The sequence below is a fragment of the Ranitomeya imitator genome, chromosome 1, assembly GCF_032444005.1.
Source record: "Ranitomeya imitator isolate aRanImi1 chromosome 1, aRanImi1.pri, whole genome shotgun sequence".
NCBI lineage: Eukaryota > Metazoa > Chordata > Amphibia > Anura > Dendrobatidae > Ranitomeya > Ranitomeya imitator.
This window is the reverse complement of record NC_091282.1, coordinates 113,629,509-113,649,417: the sequence shown is the minus strand read 5'-3', so window position 1 is coordinate 113,649,417 and position 19,909 is coordinate 113,629,509. Positions and strand designations below refer to the sequence as shown.

Here is a 19,909-nt window from a genome sequence, read left to right as displayed (position 1 = left end):
ATCCTTCACCTGTGGGAAGGTACACCATCCAGCTGCCATTCCATCACCCCAGCAGACCCCACAGCAGCGTCGGTCACCCTGACCGAACACCACAGGTGGCGTCACGAACCCCTGACAGACTGCACCACCTTTATTGGACGCCCCTTAGCAGGGTCGCGGACCGGGTCTAGCCACCGTGACAGCCTCAGAACCGGACCACAGAGGCCCGGTACCGAGAACTCGTGGCCCTGCGTCTGGGGGCAATCCATGTAGTGCACATGTCGTATCTCCCCCTTTGATGTGTGCTCCGGCGCTGAGACCACATCTTTCACGGCACATATCAGCTGTTTTGAACAGCTTACATGTGCCCGCAACAGCTGAAGGTGGAATCGCGATCCACCCGCAGCTGTTAGCCAACTAAATGCCGCAGTCAAACTGACTATCGCTGCGTTCAGAATCGCCTGATCAATATATATAAAAAAAAGAAATAACCCGATCGCTAAATGGTGTAATGAGAAAGTCAAAACGCCAGAAGTACGTTTTTTTGGTATCATTAAAAATTCAGCTCGGCGCGCAAAAAAATAAGCCATCACCCAACTGCAGATCACGAAAAATGGAGACACTGCAAGTACTGGAAAATGACAATAATTTTTTTTTTTTTTAAACAAAGTTTGGAATTCGTTTTACCACTTAAACAAAAAAGAACCTAGACATGTTTGGTGTCTATGAACTCGTAATGACCTGGAGAATCATAATGGCAGGTCAGTTTTAGCATTTGGTGAATATTGTAAAAAAAAAAAAAAAAAAAACTGTTGTGGAATTGAAAATTTTTTGCAATTTCACCGCACTTGGATTTTTTTTCCCGTTTTTGAGTACACGACATGGTAAAACCAATGGTGTCGTTCAAAAGTACAACTTGTCCTGCAAAAAAACAAGCCCCCTCACAGCCATATTGATGGAAAAATAAAAAAGTTATGGCTCTGGGAAGAAGGGGAGCAAAAAACAGAAAAGCAAAAACAAAAAAGGCTCCGTCATGAAGGGGTTAAGAGACGCCGGCTCTCGGGAATGGAGCTCTCAGCTGCATAGAATACATGCAGCCGCAAGCGTCGGTCCCGAGTGCCGGGTATTGATGCGAGAGACTCCTGCGAGTTTCTCGTTTTGAACTCGCAAGTGTGACCCCGGCCTTACTCAGCTTCTCTGCTGACTGACGCCTTGGAACTACCGCCTGGGGCTCTCTCTCTTGGTCTCCCGTTCCCTGGGCTGAACAGTTCCATTACTCCTGGACTTACAAGCTCAGTATTGTGTAGCTCGGTTTTCTGCCCCAGATCCCCTCTCTAAGTATTCACTCACTCCTTTGGTCACTTTCTCGTACCTCTTTTCTGGATCTTGCGATCCGTTCCCTTGGTCTCCACTCACTACAGTGACATCCTCATCATGTGACTCTGCTTACTGATCAGATCATAGGTCTGCTTCTGCTACAAGCCAGGTACCATCTAATCTCCTGACAGGAAACAATCTCTGTCTTTCACTTTATCCCCTCCCATTCTGGGCTAGTCCCAATCATTAACCCTAACTCTCCCTGCTGTCACTCAAACTGCAACGCTGTCAATAATAACACATGTAACAATACATATTACACATTATAACAATACATGCATCTTTCAGGGAGAACGTGGTCAGCACGTCCATCTCCTTACACTACTCAGATGAAGCCAAAAGGGGCGCAATAGCAAACGAAAAGTTCTATTGTTTCAGAGAAAGCGCTGATGTCGCTTCCCCACTTATCTATAGTACTAAGGTGCCATCTGTGAGGCAACATGGGGCTGCAGGCAATATCGATAATTCAGGGCTGCATTTACAGCTCATCCTGCCCTTGGCACGGAGACTGAACTGCGCCATTAAGAAAGCGTTTACACTGGATGACTATTGTCAAGATTCGATTATTGGGAGGGTGTCCCCAACAATAATTGACCATTGTTTACTGGTGATCTTCAAATGTACGGCATTAAAAAAATAACTATTGTAGGCTTAACATCAGTTAATAATACCACCATACTGTAAATGAATAATACCATATCACAATATGATGACTAAATGGCACATATGAAGTATTTGAATAAGAACACTTTAGTGTGGACAACACACCATACAATAACTGAACAGCACCACACCATGAATAGATCGCACAATGGTATACCTGAATAATGGTAAATAGCCAGAAACACCAACACCCATTTAAGAAAATAAATAAATGCATGATACTATATACATAATGCTGCACAGTAAATTTGTTCATACAGATAGTGCCAGCTATAAATAGTGCCCTACAAATAGGGGTAATTTAGGGAGCACCTGGTAAATGGCTCCAAAATACAGTGTCCCCCAAAGTGCTCAATATTAGATCTTGTACCCTCTCGAAAGTTATAACGACAAAGTTTCAAACATCAAATTATGCCATTATGTCCCCTCTGTGTGACCCATATAGTCAGTGGCCCAAACGGAAGAAATGGTTTGACTATCATCCATTATAAACTGGAATCAATGACCGAGTATGAAAACCCTGACATTTTTCCCACAGAATTTTTTTTGGCTACGTCCTTTAGGCTATTTTCACCCCTTGTTCAAGACTCTGTTCTGTATGAACCCTCAACTGAACCATTAACTATAATGAGGTAGTCAGAGAAAACAACGAACGATTCAAGCAAAAATAGAACCAGAACACGGGTGGAAAAATATATATTAAAAAGAAAAAAAAAAATGTACAAAATTTGTATTACAACCCCTGGCAAAAATTATGGAATCACCAGCCTTGGAGAATGTTCATTCAGTTGTTTAATTTTGTAGAAAAAAAGCGGATCACAGACATGGTACAAAACTAAAGTCGTTTCAAATGGCAACTTTCTGGCTTTAAGAAACACTAAAAGAAATCAAGAACAAAAAAAATGTGGTAGTCAGTAATAGTTACTTTTTGTAACCAAGCATAGGGGAAAACTTACGGAGTCACTCAATTCTGAGGAAAAAATTATGGAGTAAAAAAAACAAACAAAAAAAAAAACACTCCAAAATATCACTAGTATTTTGTTACACCACCTCTGGCTTTTATAACAGCTAGCAGTCTCTGAGGCATGGACTTAAAGGGAACCTGTCACCCCGTTTTTTCAGATTGAGATATAAAGCCGAGTTTGCATCTCGGCTTTGGGAAAATGGCCGCCGCGATCTCTTCTGCGCACGCGCGGCATCCCGCGGCCATTTTCCTGAAGCCCCGTGCAGCAGAGCACTCCATCTGCGCACGCGCGGCCCCAGGAAGATGGCCGCCCCCACCGATGATAGGGGGTAATAGCGCAGATCGCGCGCTGCTTCTTCACGTGCGCGCAGTGGAATCGTCACTGCGACATGCGCACACCACTACGCCACCAACGGAAAGCTGGGGAAGAAAAGAGCGATGTCACCACGCCCACCTGACCAGACCAGCCTGATTGACAGGTGAAAACGGCGACTTTGGTAATGTATTGCGCAGCATAGGTGTGGAATCGGGGTACACTACATACACTATAGTAACGCACAGCGCAGGCCCTATTTAACAGTATTTATATCTCAATCTGAAAAAACGGGGTGACAGGTTCCCTTTAATGAGTGTCACACAGGACTCTTCATCAGTCTGGCTCCAACTTTCTCTGATTGCTGTTGCCAGATCAGCTTTGCAGGTTGGAGCCTTGTCATGGACCATTTTCTACAACTTCCACCAAAGATTTTCAATTGGATTGAGATCCTGACTATTTGCAGGCCATGACATTGACCTTATGTGTCTTTTTTCAAGGAATGTTTTCACAGTTTTTGCTCTATGGCGGGATGCATTATCATCTTGAAAAATGATTTCATCATCTCCAAACATCCTTTCAATTTATGGAATAAGAAAAGTGTCCAAAATATCAACATAAACTTGCGCATTTATTGAAGATATAAAGACAGCCATCTCCCCAGTGCCTTTACCTGACTTGCAGCCCCATATCATCAATGACAGTGGAAATTTGCATGTGCTCTTCAGGCAGCCATCTTTATAAATCTCATTGGAATGGCACCAAACAAAAGTTCCAGCAGCATCCCCTTGCCCAATGCAGATTCGCGATTTATCACTAGAGTAGGACTTTCATCCAGTGATCCACAGTCTACTATTGCTTTTCCTTATCCCATTGTAACCTTGTTTTTTTCTGTTTAGGTGTTAATGATGGCTTTCGTTTAGCTTTTCTGTATGTGAATCCCATTTGCTTGAGGCCAGTCCCACACATCCAGATAATTCCGGTACTGGAAAAATCGGTACCGGAATTATCCGTGTCCGTGTGCCCGTGCGTTTTTGTGGCACATCAGTGCGGCACACGTGTGCCCACTGGGTACCACACGCACCGTGCAGGAGACAGCGCTAAAGTTTAGCGCTGTCCCCTGCATCTGGTGCTGAAGCCGCGATTCATATCTTCTCTGCAGCAGCGTTTGCTGTAAAGAAGATATGATAAATTCTTTTTTTTTTTTGTTTCTCGTGTTTAGAATAAAGGTCCATGTCCCCAACCCCCTCCCATGACCTGTGCGCCCGCCCGCTGTTCTTAAAATACTCACTCGGCTCCCTCGCTGGCTGGCGCTGCTTCCTGTTCTGGCCGCACCTTCTACTGGATGAGCGGTCACGTGGTGCCGCCGATTACAGTCATGAATATGCGACTCCACCTCCCATAGGGGTGGAGCCGCATATTCATCACTGTAAATGAGCAGCCCCACGTGACCGCTCATACAGTAGAAGGTGCGGCCAGGACAGGAAGCAGCGCCAGCCAGCGAGGGAGCCAGGTGAGTATTTTAAGAACAGCGGGCGGGTGCACAGGGGGTGGGAGGGGGTTGGGGACAGGGACCTTTATTTTAAACACGAGAAACAAAAAAAAAAAAGAAGATATGAATCGCGGCTTCAGCACCACAGGGGAGGGGGGGGGGGGGGGATTTACAGCGCTTACTGTAGCGCTGTGTCCTGCACAGCACACGGACTGCACACGGACAACATCCGTGTGCGGTACGTATTTTACAAGGACCCATTGACTTTAATGGGTCCATGTAATCCGTGCGCTCCCACGAACACTGACATGTCTCCATGTTTGGCACACGGAGACACGGTCCGCAAAAAATCAATGACATCTGCACAGATGCATTGATTTGAATGTGTCTACGTGTGTCAGTGGCTCCGGTACGTGAGGAAACTGTCACCTTACGTACCGGAGCCACTGACGTGTGAAACCGGCCTTAGGTGGTTTCTTAGAGTTCGGTTTCTTAGAGTTCGGTCACAGACGTTGACTCCAGTTTCCACCCATTCATTCCTTATTTGTTTTGTTGTGCATTTCCTGTTTTGGAGACAAATTGCTTGAAGTTTCCGGTCTTGACGCTTTGATGTCTTCCTTGGTCTACCAGTATGTTTGCCTTTAACAACATTCCCATGTTGTTTGTATTTGGTCCAGATTTTAGACATAGCTGACTGTGAGCAACCAACATCTCTTGCAACATTGCCTGATGATTTACCCTCTTTTAAGAGTTTGATAATCCCCTCCTTTGTTTCAATTGACATCTCTCGTGTTGGAGCCATGATTCATGCCAGCCCACTTGTTGCAACAGCTCTCCAAGGTGTGATCGCTCCTTTTTAGATGCAGATGGATCGCCCCCCACGTCAGGGCTATGGGGTACTCTGTACCGGGCCCTTCGGTTCTCGTCATGGATATCACAGTGGCTGACCCGATCCGTGGCCCTAGGGGACGTCCGTTGTAAATTGGGGAAAGGTCTTTAAAGGGATAGTGTTTGTGACGCCACCTGTGGTATTCGGTCAGGGTGACCGATGCTGCTTAGGGGTCCGCTGGGGTGATGTGATGGCAGCTAGTTGGTATACCTTCCCACAGGTGAAGTATGTCCCCAGGGCTTCCCAGAGTGTAGATGGTGGATGGTGTGAGGCGCAGTGAAGGACGAGGACACAAGGTTGCAGTCTCTTTACCTTTACTGAAGGCTTCAGCATCCACAGTCCAGAGCACCGGATCACAGGGCAGGCAGAGTCCTGCCGGTCTGAAGGCAAATCCAGAGTCCCCTTATCCAGGTGGAATTCAATAGCCTTCCTCTAGCGCCTGAGTGTTGTAGATCCTCCCTGCTGAGCAACTCGGTGAGGTCCTCACAACTATTGTAGGTGTTAACTCTCTTCCTCTCTGTCCCCCTGACGGATAGGACAAACCCGTATGACTGGTGGCTTTTTATAGGGACCCTAGAGACGCCCCGGCCCCCACAAGTTGCCACCGTGCCTCCTGGGTATATGGTCGGGCAGCCAACATGGAATTAACTGTCCTGCCAGTCTCTGAAGTAAAGCATAGAGAGCCTTACTCCCTCAGTGTTCTGGCTACCGGTACTGCGCTTCAGAAGGAGGCAGCCTGCTTCTAGCTGGTCTCCCTCTGATATTCCTCTCCTTTTGCTATGACTTCGTTTCTCACTCACTGCAACACAATTCCTTTCAATGTCTCTTTCTTAGGATGCTGCCGCATGGGATGCAGGCGCAGCTCTGTGTACCCTCGCCTTCCGCAGGCCGCAGACTGGAGCTGGCTGGAACCCACTCCAAACAGCCTCTGCCAAACTCAGTCGGGACGGACTGACTAACTTTCTAACCAACCCACCAGTTTTACCCAAGTGTGAGGAGTGCCCTAGTAGATAGAAGCATGGCTCCCCCTGGCAGCCTGGAGTGTGAAGTGTGTTTTGAGGTTGTGATACCTGGACAGAAGATCTCCTTCATTGCCTTCAGACGTAACATCACTCTCCCTGGTGGAAGAATAACATTACTGCAACGACCAGGACTCTGGGGCGCTGCACAGACTAACGAGCAGATCTAATTTGATGCAGGTGTTATTTTTGGGTATGAAAATTTACAGGGTAATTCCATAATTTATTCCTCAGAATTGAGTGACTCCATAATTTTTTCCCTATGCTTGGTTAAAAAAAGTAACCATTGCTGACTCCCACATTTTTTGCTCTTGATTTCTTTTAGTGTTTCTTAAAGCCAGAAAGTAGCCATTTGAAATGACTTTAATTTTGTGCCATGTCTGTGATCTGCTTTTTTTTCTACAAAATTAAACAACTGAATGAACATCCTCCAAGGCCGGTGATTCCATAATTTTTGCCAGGGGTTGTAGGTGTAGATTGCGCTTTTGCGTCTTCCTACAAAGTAAGACACTGCTAGGTGTTGTACAAAGTGACTCTTTCTGCCTCATTATACTAAAGATCTCTATTGGGTTTTTCCATTTTAATCCCATTTTTAAAGGTTTTAGATAGAAGCTTCTGATGTGGTTTCAAATATGGGGTCAAACATGATGTGAACATAACCTTACTCTGTTACTAACTGTGCAGTAACCCAATATTGCCTCCTATGAGTATTGTGCATTTTCTCTTCTTTCGTCTCCCTGCTTTTTTTTTTTATTTATATTGTGCATGCCCTCTGGTTCCACCCAACTCCCCATTTATATTATGCAAGTTCCTCCTTTGCTTCCACCCACCTCCCTCATTTTGTTTTGTGCATGTTCCTTCTGAATCCACCCATCTCGCCACATTTATATTGTGCATATTCCTCCTTTTCTTCTGTCCCTCTCTCCCCATTTATATTGTGCATATTCCTCCTTTTCCTCTGTCCTGCTCTCCCCATTTATATTGTGCATATTCCTCCTTTTCCTCTGTCCCGCTCTCCCCATTTATATTGTGCATATTCCTCCTTTTCCTCTGTCCTGCTCTCCCCATTTATATTGTGCATATTCCTCCTTTTCCTCTGTCCCGCTCTCCCCATTTATATTGTGCATATTCCTCCTTTTCCTCTGTCCTGCTCTCCCCATTTATATTGTGCATATTCCTCCTTTTCCTCTGTCCCGCTCTCCCCATTTATATTGTGCATATTCCTCCTTTTATTCTGTCCCGCTCTCCCCATTTATATTGTGCATATTCCTCCTTTTCCTCTGTCCCGCTCTCCCCATTTATATTGTGCATATTCCTCCTTTTATTCTGTCCCGCTCTCCCCATTTATATTGTGCATATTCCTCCTTTTCCTCTGTCCCGCTCTCCCCATTTATATTGTGCATATTCCTCCTTTTATTCTGTCCCGCTCTCCCCATTTATATTGTGCATATTCCTCCTTTTCCTCTGTCCCGCTCTCCCCATTTATATTGTGCATATTCCTCCTTTTCTTCTGTCCCGCTCTCCCCATTTATATTGTGCATGTTCCTCCTTTGCCTCCGTCCCGCTCTCCCCATTTATATTGTGCATGTTTCCCCTCTGCTTCCATCCACCTCAGCGAAGGGAGTTGGGGCTTATGCGGACAGTTGGGAAGCAGCTGCAATGGTGGCCTGTGCACAGTACTGAGTGCCTCTTCAGCAGCAACAGCGCCAATTTCTGGCTATGCCCATTACTGGAGCAGAAGCTGAAGAACCCGCGTACATCCCTCTCCTCCCCAGACAAAACACCAGCTTTAATAGGAAGTCTGGAGGTGAGGAGGAGTTATAGAAATAAAACACTGAATAAAAAATTTTTTTTTTAACCATGGTGTCATCTCCTGCGATGCCCGGCCCTAGACACTGGACCTCCAGTGCTTAGTGAAAGATTTGGCCCCGCTTCAAAAGTATTGTTACTCAGAGAGTTATTACGGTGTTATCTGTGGCGTTACATAGGACTGCAAACCAGTGTCAAACATGTGTCTCACCCCTGCATGCAAATACATAAAGAAAACAAAGTCCATTTTACATAAACTTGATATTTACCTGTCGAGAATATGAAAACCGTGTTGTCCCAAAACCCATATTGCTTCAGAGCAGCAGTGACGTTTCCTACCGCCTCATCCAGCACTGCCATCATCCCGGCATAATGGCGCCTGTGCTGGTCCTGGATGAAGCTGTAAGGTTCCACATATTCCTGCGGGACCTGAAGAGGCGCGTGGACGGCCTGATAAGGCAAGTAAAGAAACAGCGGCTGCAAGACAAGGAGACCATCACTCAGACACCATCATCAGATTAGCATTGGTAGACTATTTTTGCATCTATCTTATAATAAATATCCACCTTTGAATGTTGCTCTGTTTTTTTAATCTAAATAAGTCCAAAATTCAGAGCTAATGAAAACAGATTTATTTTCAGTAACTTTAAGAGAATCGAAAAGGAAAACTATTTTTTTTTCTCCTTGTATTCTATGAAATATGCAACTTAGTGAATCAGGTCAAAATTATTTGCTCATTCCTGATATTCATACATGGCTGTCAATAATAAAGCAGTATGCAGACCCTCCTCAGGTACCCCTAGTGGCATCTGCAGCGAGCCAGAATGGTATCTTTTAACTTAAAGGGGTCTTCCTATGAACGAAAGTTCATTGTAACCAATAGAGCTTGGAATAATGATAATTTCCACAATTGGATGCCTTTAAATAAAATGCTCCTGTGCCGAGATAATCTTATAATTGTGCCCCTTCTGTGTACTGTGTAATGGCCGTGTCTGACCGTGCAGGGACATGGCCTGATCGTACCACAGCTACTGGGCAGGGGAGGACACAAGAGTCTACAGACATTACAGGATCACAGCGGATTCTTTTTGTGAGGTAAATCATTTCTCTGCCTGATTTTAAACAATGTTTTACTTCAAAAAAAAGAATCATCTGTGATCCTATGGTGTAATGTCTGCATAGTTTGTTTTTTTTCTCCTCCCCTGCCCAGGAGCTGTGGTATGATCAGACCATGTCCCTGTACGGTCAGACACAGCCATTACACAGTAGGTACACATGTATAAGATTATCTCAGCACAGAAACATTTTATGTAATCACATCCAATTGTGGAAATTATTATTATTATTCCAAGATCTATTGATTAAAATAAACTTTTTCTTTTTGGGCCAACTCCTTTAACGACTATAAAAGGGAAGAGGTGGTCAGAAACATTAAAGGGGTTTTCCACGCTGAACATACATTTCTGCAGTCACGCTAGATGACGGCAGATTGCCGAACCCCGACAGTGCACAATACACACAGTCAGGATCCTCTATTGCCAGCTTGAGCGGTCGTCACATAACTCACTACGCGATTTTCACAGTTGAACCCATGTGCACTGCTCTCAAAATAGTAAGAAATGTTGGTCTGGGACTCAAGTTGCCAACAGGTGGTCCCTTGACCACTAGAGCTGACCACAGAGGGGCACCCTGACTTTGCGCATGTTGCACACTGTCAGGATTCGGCAATCTGAGGTCACACATTAATGTGAGCTAATGCTGAGATTAATGTTCAACCTGGAAAACTCCTTAAGACGTTAACCACTATGAATATTGGACCTAATAGTACAGGGGGGGTAGGATGGTGTGCATTCACTTTTTCACTCCGTACGTTGTGTGCCCATGATGAGTTTTTGGTGACGAATATTAAACTGCCCGGCGCTGCGTGTTTCAAATTCACAACATGTCCATTTCTCTTGCGAGTACGCTGAGTTTTAGGTGGAGATTTTTCCTATAAACATTCATTAGATGCGGAAAAACCGCAAGTATAAAATGCACATACGTTTTTCGTGCGCAGCATCAAAAATGCATGTAAAAAAAATGCGCTCAACGACGCAATAAAAAATGCAAATAACCCAATTTACATAACATGTACAGAAAATCTGCAACATGAAAAACTCCCCAAAAGCTCATCATGGGAACGGGGCCTTATACACTGAACCTTGAGCAGTGAGCTGCGCATTATGGCCAGCAGAAGTTGCATCTGCAACACACGTGGTAATATTTCGGCGATAGCGTTCATGCTAAAGCCACAATTGTGTTACCACATGCAAGAACAAGCGATTGCTCTGCCTTCAGTAACAGCAGCTGGAAGGATATGAAAATAAGAACTGCTCCTTTAAAGGAGACGCAGACTTAAATGGAGTCTATCAACACAGAACGACTGTCTGTACCCACTACAGGAGCTTGGTGCAGCCTTGGTGAAGCCAAACATTTAAGCGCACCTTCCCATCTGCTCGATTTCCCTCATTCTCCACCCCCCCCTCCTTTATTTGATTGACAGCTCTGGCTTTATACAGCCAAAGAAGGATGGAGCCAGATGGAAAGTGCACTTACATCTTAAGCCACGCCAAGGGTGCACCGGGGGCCTGTTCTGGATTTCAATAGTCCTTCTGTGAGGTCCCTTTAACCACATACAACAACTGTGCACATTACCCCCATGTTACTCACCGTGTCCGGCTTGTGATTAGCTATGAGATCCACGGCTCTTTCTGTAAATACGTGAGTAGAATATTTCTTCTCATATCCTTTGGCTGCTGCTTCACCATCTCGGAAATCAAGAGCACACACGGTCTTATTGATACCCTTGATTTCATAACATCTTTCATGGCTATAATAATCCTCTCCGCCGGTAAGATATCCTGAAATGAAAATACAAAATGAGAAACATCTATAAAAAAAATATATATGTGCGATGACTATTGAGACTTTTATGGAAATGATTTTTCAGAGTTTGTTAGATCTAAAACTTGTCAGTGACCGTATGTTATGGGTACAAATAGTCTTGGCATCTTTGAGTCAAGCACGTATCTCCATAATAATTAAGTATGTTTTTTACCTGTTACGGGTGTTCCCATTCTGTGGGCATGTTCTGTTCTCTTTTTCTTCTAATTTTATGTAATGGATGCAAAAAATCTGCAACGTCAAAAACTCACCAAAAGCGTAGCCTGGTTTATGGCTACTAGAGACAGTCACGATACATGTAACAAGCTTTACACTGCAACCATAAATTTGTAAGGTGTAGTCAAGAATTCCTGATTTCAAGAGACAGTGGCAGACCAAAGTCCGAGTTCCTGCAGATGTCAGTGAAGCTTGCTCCGAGCACAGACTGTAATGCGCACACTGTCCGCGGGTCTCCAACCAGAACTCAACAGCCTCATGTATGCCCATGAGGACGTCTGCATGAGCCTTAGTTAAACCAGAGGAATTTACATCTTTACTGTCTCATTGAGGCCATTTTTATATGTCACCAGCTTGAGGAGTTGAGCAGATTGCTATATAAATTTGTGGGAAAAGATTCAGCATAATTTGGAATTTACGGATTTGAAAGAGCAGAGCATTAACCCCTTTACCCCCAAGGGTGGTTTGCACGTTAATGACCGGGCCAATTTTTACAATTCTGACCACTGTCCCTTTATCTACTATATAATTGTCTAAGGGTAACTTCCGTCTTTCTATCTGTGTGTCCTTGGGTCTGTCACGGATATTCATTGGTCGCGGCCTCTGTCTGTCATGGAATCCAAGTCGCTGATTGGTCTCGCCAGCTGCCTGTCATGGCTGCCGCGACCAATCAGCGACAGCCACAGTCCGATTAGTCCCTCCCTACTCCCCTTCAGTCAGCGCCCGGCGCCTGCTCCATACTCCCCACAGTCATCGCTCACACAGGGTTAATGCCAGCGTTAACGGACCGCGTTATGCCACGGGTAACTCACTCAGTTACCGCCGCTATTAACCTTGTGTGACCAAGTTCTTACTATTGATGCTGCCTATGCAGCGTCAATAGTAAAAACATCTAATGTTAAAAATAATTTAAAAAAATAAAAAATCATCATATACTCACATTCCGCCGCCTTTCCCGCTCCTCGCTACGCTCCGGTAACCGCTCCATGCAAGCGGCAAGTTCCAGTGGCAACGATGGTATGGCAGAAGGACCTGCCATGGCGTCACGGTCATGTAACAGCGACGTCATCACAGGCCCTGCGCGAGAAGGACCTGCCATGACGTCATGGTCATGTGACCGCAACGTCATCACACTCTGGGACCGGAAGCTGCCAACAGAACTACAAGGGGCCCTAGGATCCGAAGGTGAATATGTTTATTTTTTATTTTTTAACCTGTGACATACGTTGCTGGGCAATATACTACAAAGCTGGGCAATATACTACGTGGCTCTGTGCTGTATACTACGTCACTGGGCAATATACTACGTAACTGGGCAATATACTACGTGGCTGGGCAATATACTACGTGACTGGCCAATATACTACGTCGCTGGGCAATATACTACGTAACTGGGCAATATACTACGTGGCTGGGCAATATACTACGTGACTGGCCAATATACTACGTCGCTGGGCAATATACTACGAGGACATGCATATTCTAGAATACCCGATGCGTTAGAATCGGGCAACCATCTAGTGAGGTTATAACTCTGGAACGCTTCAACGGATCCTGATGATTCTGACACTTTTTTCTCATGACATATTGTACTTCATGATATTGGTAACATTTCTTTGATATTACCTGCGTTTATTTGTGAAAAAAAATGAAAATTTGTTCGAAAATTTTGAAATTTTCCAACCTTGAATTTTTATGCCCTTAACCCCTTCATGACCAGGGGATTTTTCCTTTTTCCGTGTTCGTTTTTCGCTCCCTTCCTTCCCAGAGCCATAACTTTTTTATTTTTCCGTCAATTTGGCCATGTGAGGGCTCATTTTTTGCGGGACGAGTTGTACTTTTGAACGACATCATTGGTTTTAGCATGTCGTGTACTAGAAAACGGGAAAAAAATTCCAAGTGCGGTGAAATTGCAAAAAAAGTGCAATCCCACACTTGTTTTTTGTTTGGCTTTTTTGCTAGGTTCACTAAATGCTAAAACTGACCTGCCATTATGATTCTCCAGGTCATTACGAGTTCATAGACACCAAACATGACTAGGTTATTTTTTATCTAAGTGGTGAAAAAAAATTCCAAACTTTGCTAAAAAAAAAAAAAAAAAAATTGCGCCATTTTCCGATACTTGTAGCGTCTCCATTTTTCGTGATCTGGGGTCGGTTGAGGGCTTATTTTTTGCGTGCCGAGATGACGTTTTTAATGATAGCATTTCGGTGCAGATACGTTCTTTTGATCGCCCGTTATTGCATTTTAATGCAATGTCGCGGCGACCAAAAAAACGTAATTCTGGCGTTTCGAATTTTTTTCCCGCTACGCTGTTTAGCGATCAGGTTAATACTTTTTTTTAATTGATAGATCGGGCGATTCTGAGCGCGGCGATACCAAATATGCGTAGATTTGATATTTTTTTTATTGATTTATTTTGATTGGGGCGAAAGGGGGGTGATTTAAATTTTTATGTTTTTTTTATTTTTTTCACATTTTTTTAAACTTTTTTTTTTTACTTTTGCCATGCTTCAATAGCCTCCATGAGAGGCTAAAAGCAGGCATAGCACGATCGGCTCTGCTACATAGCAGCGATCTGCTGATCGCTGCTATGTAGCAGAATTGCACGTGTGCTGTGAGCGCCGACCACAGGGTGGCGCTCACAGCGACGGGCAATCAGTAACCATAGAGGTCTCAAGGACCTCTATGGTTACCATTCACAAGCATCGCCGACCCCCGATCATGTGACGGGGGTCGGCGATGACGTCATTTCCGGCCGCCCGGCCGGAAGCGGTAGTTAAATGCCGCTGTCTGCGTTTGACAGCGGCATTTAACTAGTTAATAGGTGCGGGCAGATCGCGATTCTGCCCGCGCCTTTTACGGGCACATGTCAGCTGTTCAAAACAGCTGACATGTCCCGACTTTGGTGCGGGCTCACCGCGGAGCCCTGCATCAAAGCAGGGGAGTCGGCATCGGACGGTATAGTACGTCCGATGCCGGTAAGGGGTTAAATCTTAGAGAGATGTCACACAAAATACTTAATAAGTAACATTTCCCACATGTCTACTTTACATCAGCACAATTTTGGAACCAAAATTTTTTTGTTAGGGAGTTATAAGGGTTAAAAGTTGACCAGCAATTTCTCATTTTTACACCACCGTTTTATTTTTTAGGGACCACATCACATTTGAAGTCATTTTGAGGGGTCTATATGATAGAAAATAACCAAGTGTGACACTATTCTAAAAACTGCACATCTAAGGCCGGCCTCACACTAGCGTGTTATACGGACGCAAGATAGGTGCTGAAAATACGGATTGCATACGGTACAATGATTCTCTATGGGCCAGCTCCTATCAGCCGTATTTTACTGATCCGTATTATACGGTCTTCTACGGCCGTAGAAAATCGCAGCATGCTGCGTTTGTCACCGTATTGCGCAAAAAATACAACAATGAAAGTCTATGGGGGCCAGAAAAATACGGATTACACACGGACCAACAGTGTGACTTGCGAGAAATACGCAGCGGTGTTCTAGCGAAAAGCCGGCAATTCAGTGCGGTGTACAGTAATATCACACTAACAGGTTAGAGTAGAATAGCTAAAATAAATGTGTGTGTGTGTGTGTGTGTGTGTGTGTGTGTGTGTGTGTGTGTGTGTGTGTGTGTGTGTGTGTGTATATATATATACCGTATTCTCTGGCGTATAAGACGACTGGGCGTATAAGTCGACCCCCAACTTTTCCAGTTAAAATATAAAATCTTCTCAAAAGTCGGGGGTTGTCTTATAGGCCGGGTGTCGTCTTATAGGGTGGGTGCGGAGCAATCTGCGGTCGACGTATATAGTGGGGGGGAGTGGTCCCGATGATGAGGTGAGGGAGCTCCTCACCAGGAAGGTGTAAGTGAAGCAAACTGTCAGCGTCTGGGATGCCAGGGGTATGCAAAAAAGAGAGAGAGCGGTGCTGTGCCTAGAAAAACACTCCTCTTTCACTCATCTGGCTCGCCCTTGTATCCTATTGTCTCCTTCTCTGCCTCTGCTTCACTTACACCTTCCCGGTGAGGTGCCCCCTCACCTTGTCATTGGGGGTCGCTCCCCCCACAATATGCGGCGACTGCAGATTACTCCTCATCTGCCCTATAAGACGACACCTGGCGTATAAGACGATACCCGACTTTTGAGAAGATTTTCAGGGGTTAAAAAGTAGTCTTATACGCCAGAAAATACAGTGTGTGTATATGTATATATATATTATATATTGTTATATATATATATTGTTATATATATATTAAAATATATATATATATATATTTTTTTTTTTTCAGTGAGACACATATGTATATATATTAATATTTCATACAGCGCTAGATAGCTTAAAAGCCGGCAATTGAATTACCGGCTTTTAAGCTATCTCCTTTCCAAACCCGACATGATATGAGACCTGGTTTACATACAGTAAACCATCTCATTTCCCTTTTTTTTTGCATATTCCACACTACTAATGTTAGTAGTATGTGCAAAAATCGCTCTATTAATTTAAAGGGTTAAATTGCGGAAAAAATTGGCGTGGGCTCCCGCGCAATTTTCTCCGCCAGAATGGTAAAGCCAGTGACTGAGGGCAGATATTAATAGCCTGGAGAGGGTCCATGGTTATTGGCCCCCCCCCCTGGCTAAAAACATCTGCCCCCAGCCACCCCAGAAAAGGCACATCTGAAAGATGCGCCTATTCTGGCACTTGTCCACTCTCTTCCCATTCCCGTGTAGCGGTGGGATATGGGGTAATGAAGGGTTTATGTCACCTTGCTATCTTCCAGATGTGCCTTTTCTGGGGTGGCTGGGGGCAGATGTTTTTAGCCGGGGGGGGGGGGGGCAATAACCATGGACCCTCTCCAGGCTATTAATATCTGCCCTCAGTCACTGGCTTTACCATTCTGGTGAAGAAAATTGCGCGGCAGCCGACACCAATTTTTTCCGCGATTTAACCCTTTAATTTAATAGCTAGTATTGTATGTAAACCACGTCTCATATCATGACGGGTTTGAGAAGGAGAAAGGAAAAGCCGGCAATTGAATTACCGGCTTTTAAGCTATCTAGCGCTGTATGATATATTAATATATATGTGTCTCACTGAAATATAGATTTATATTTATGTATATATATATATATACAAAAATTGGAACAGCATCTACAGAGTACCTGATAAAGTGCAAAGCTTTCCCAGTCAGTAGTCCAATGACTTCAAGCGATATGAAGAAAAAAGCAAAGCAGCACAAAAAATAAAGAAAAATGTGGACTTTATTGCCTGAATAGCGTGGCAACGTTTCGGATACAAGATCCTTTTTCAAGCCATGGCTTGAAAATGGATCTTGTATCCGAAACGTCGCCACGCCATTCAGGCAATAAAGTCCACTATATATATATATATATATATATATATATATATATATATATATATATATATATATATATATATATATATATATATATATATATATATATATATATATATATACATATACATATACATATACACACACACACACATTATATATCTTTTTACGATTTTTTTGAGCCCATGGATCCATTGTATGTCGGTTTTGCAAGCCTGAGAGAAAATCGCGCAGTACGGATGCCACACGGATTACATACGGAGGATGCCATGCGCAAAATACGCTGACACACCCTGCCTACGGATGACACACGGACCACTATTTTGGGGACTTTGCTGCGTATTACGGCCGTATATAACGGACCGTATTTTTATACGCTGAGTGTGAGGCCGGCCTAAAGGTGCTTAAAACCACATTTAAGACGTTTATTAACCCTTCAGGTGTTTCACAGGAATTTTTGGAATGTTTAAAAAAAAAAAAAAGAACATTTTATTTTTTCACAAAAAAGTTATTTCAGCTCCAATTTGTTTTATTTTACCAAGGGTAACAGAAGAAATTGGACCCCAAAAGTTGTTGTCCAATTTTTCCTGAGTACGCTGATACCCACATGTGGGGGGGGGAACCACCATTTGGACGCATGGCAGAGCTCGGAAGGGAAGGAGCGCCGTTTGGACTGCAGACTTAGATGGATTGGTCTGCAGGCGTCACGTTACATTTACAGAGCCCCTGATGTACCTTAACAGTAGAAATCCCCACAAGTGATCCCATATTGGAAACTAGACCCCCCCCCCAAGGAATATATCTAGATGTGTTGTGAGAACTTTGAAACCCAAAGTGTTTCACGACAGTTTATAACACAGAGCCGTGAAAATAAACATTTTCCCACAAAAATTATTTTTTAGCCCCCAGTTTTGTATTTTCCCAAGGGTAACAGGAGAAATTGGACCCCAAAAGTTGTTGTCCTATTTGTCCTGAGTACGTTGATACCCCATATGTTGGGGTAAACCCCTGTTTGGGCATACGGGAGAGCTCGGAAGGGAAGGAGCACTGTCTTACTTTTTCAACGCAGAATTGGCTGGAATTGAGATCGGATGCCATGTCGCATTTGGAGAGCCCCTGATGTGCCTAAACAGTGGAAACCCACGAATTCTAACTGAAACCCTAATCCAAACACACCCCTAACCCTAATCCCAACCATAACCCTAACTACCCCTAACCCGAACATGCCCCTAGCCCTAATCCCAACCACACCCGTAACCCCAACACACCTCTAACCCTAATCCCAACCTTAATTCCAACCGTAAATGTTATCCAAACCATAACTTTAGCCCCAACCCTAACTTTAGCCCCAACCCTAACCCTAAGGGTATGTGCACACGTTGCGGATTCTCTGCGGATCCGCAGCGTTTTTTGAGGTGCAGAAACGCTGCAGATCCGCAATTGATTTACAGTACAATGTAATGTTTTACATTGCCCCATGGGTGGGGGGGGACATCACTGTTTAGTGACAGATCGCTGATCTGACACTTTGCAGTGCACTGTGTCAGATCAGCGATCTGACAGGCACTGCAGGGAGGCTTCCCGACGCCTGCTCTGAGCAGGCGCATGAAAGCCACCTCCCTGTAGGACCCGGAAGGCCCCCCCCCCCGCGGCCATTTTGGATCCGGGGACTGCAGGGAGGAGGAGGTAGGAGATCACATCGTGTCGCTCCGAGGGTCTCAGGGAAGCACGCAGGGAGCCCCCTCCCTGCACGATGCTTCCCTGTGCCGCCAGAATGCTGCGATCATCTTTGATCGCATTGTGCCGGGGGTTAATGTGCCGGGAGCGGTCCGTGACTGCTCCTGGCACATAGTGCCGGATGTCAGCTGTAATAATCAGCTGACACGCGGCGGAGATCGGCCGCGCTCCCCCGTGAGCGCGGCCGATCAACTAGGACGTACTATCCCATCACTGGGAATTAAGTCCCAGGTCAGAAAATGGGTGCAGAAAATCTGCAACATCAAAAACTCACCAAAAGCGTAGCCTGGTTTATGGCTACTAGAGACAGTCACAATACATGTAACAAGCTTCACACTGCAACCATAAATTTGTAAGGTGTAGTCAAGAATTCCTGATTTCAAGAGACAGTGGCAGACCAAAGTCCGAGTTCCTGCAGATGTCAGTGAAGCTTGCTCCGAGCACAGACTGTAATGCGTACACTGTCCGCGGGTCTCCAACCAGAACTCAACAGCCTCATGTATGCCCATGAGGACATCTGCATGAGCCTTAGTTAAACCAGAGGAATTTACTTTTTCACTTTCACATTGAGGCCATTTTTATATGTCACCAGCTTGAGGAGTTGAGCAGATTGATATATAAATTTGTGGGAAAAGATTTAGCATAATTTGGAATTTACTGATTTAATGCTCTGCTCTTTTAATACTTAGGAGTCCAGTCTAATTCAGTGATTGACAGCCCTCTCTATATGCACACTGACACAGAATGATAACGAATGGACATTCTTTACAGTAAGGATGTGTGCACACGCACACGTTGCAGGTTTGGTGCATTTTTTTCCTTGTATGTTTCTATATAAACCTGAAGCAATCCTGTTGCCAACAAAGTGAATGAGAAATTTGATGTATCATGCACACGGCGCTTATTTGTGACTTGCAGATTTGGTGCAGAAAATAATCTGCAGTGTATTAATTCCTTTTTTTTCCGTTTTTCACTACTTACTTCATTCAAATAAAAAAAATGTGGCAAATATTGTTTTTTTTTTTATCTGTGTTTTTCCTGCCAAGAGATGCAGAAATGGTGCAGAAATTTTACTCACGTGTGCACATACCCTAAAAGCTTAAAGGGAACCTGTCACCCCGTTTTTTGAGATTGAGATA

At 44.4% G+C, this 19,909-nt stretch overlaps 1 protein-coding gene across 1 annotated transcript in view; it reads right to left on the bottom strand.

Moving 5' to 3' along the window:
* Positions 1 to 19,909, bottom strand: part of ARSB (arylsulfatase B) — a 261,824-nt gene that overhangs the window by 221,040 nt on the left and 20,875 nt on the right. Inside the window, exons 3-4 of the mRNA XM_069749896.1 lie at positions 11,215 to 11,405; positions 8,775 to 8,982 (exon numbers count right to left, since the gene is read on the bottom strand). Of these exons, the coding sequence (XP_069605997.1) occupies positions 8,775 to 8,982; positions 11,215 to 11,405 (399 nt within the window). The remainder of the gene's footprint in view (positions 1 to 8,774; positions 8,983 to 11,214; positions 11,406 to 19,909) is intronic.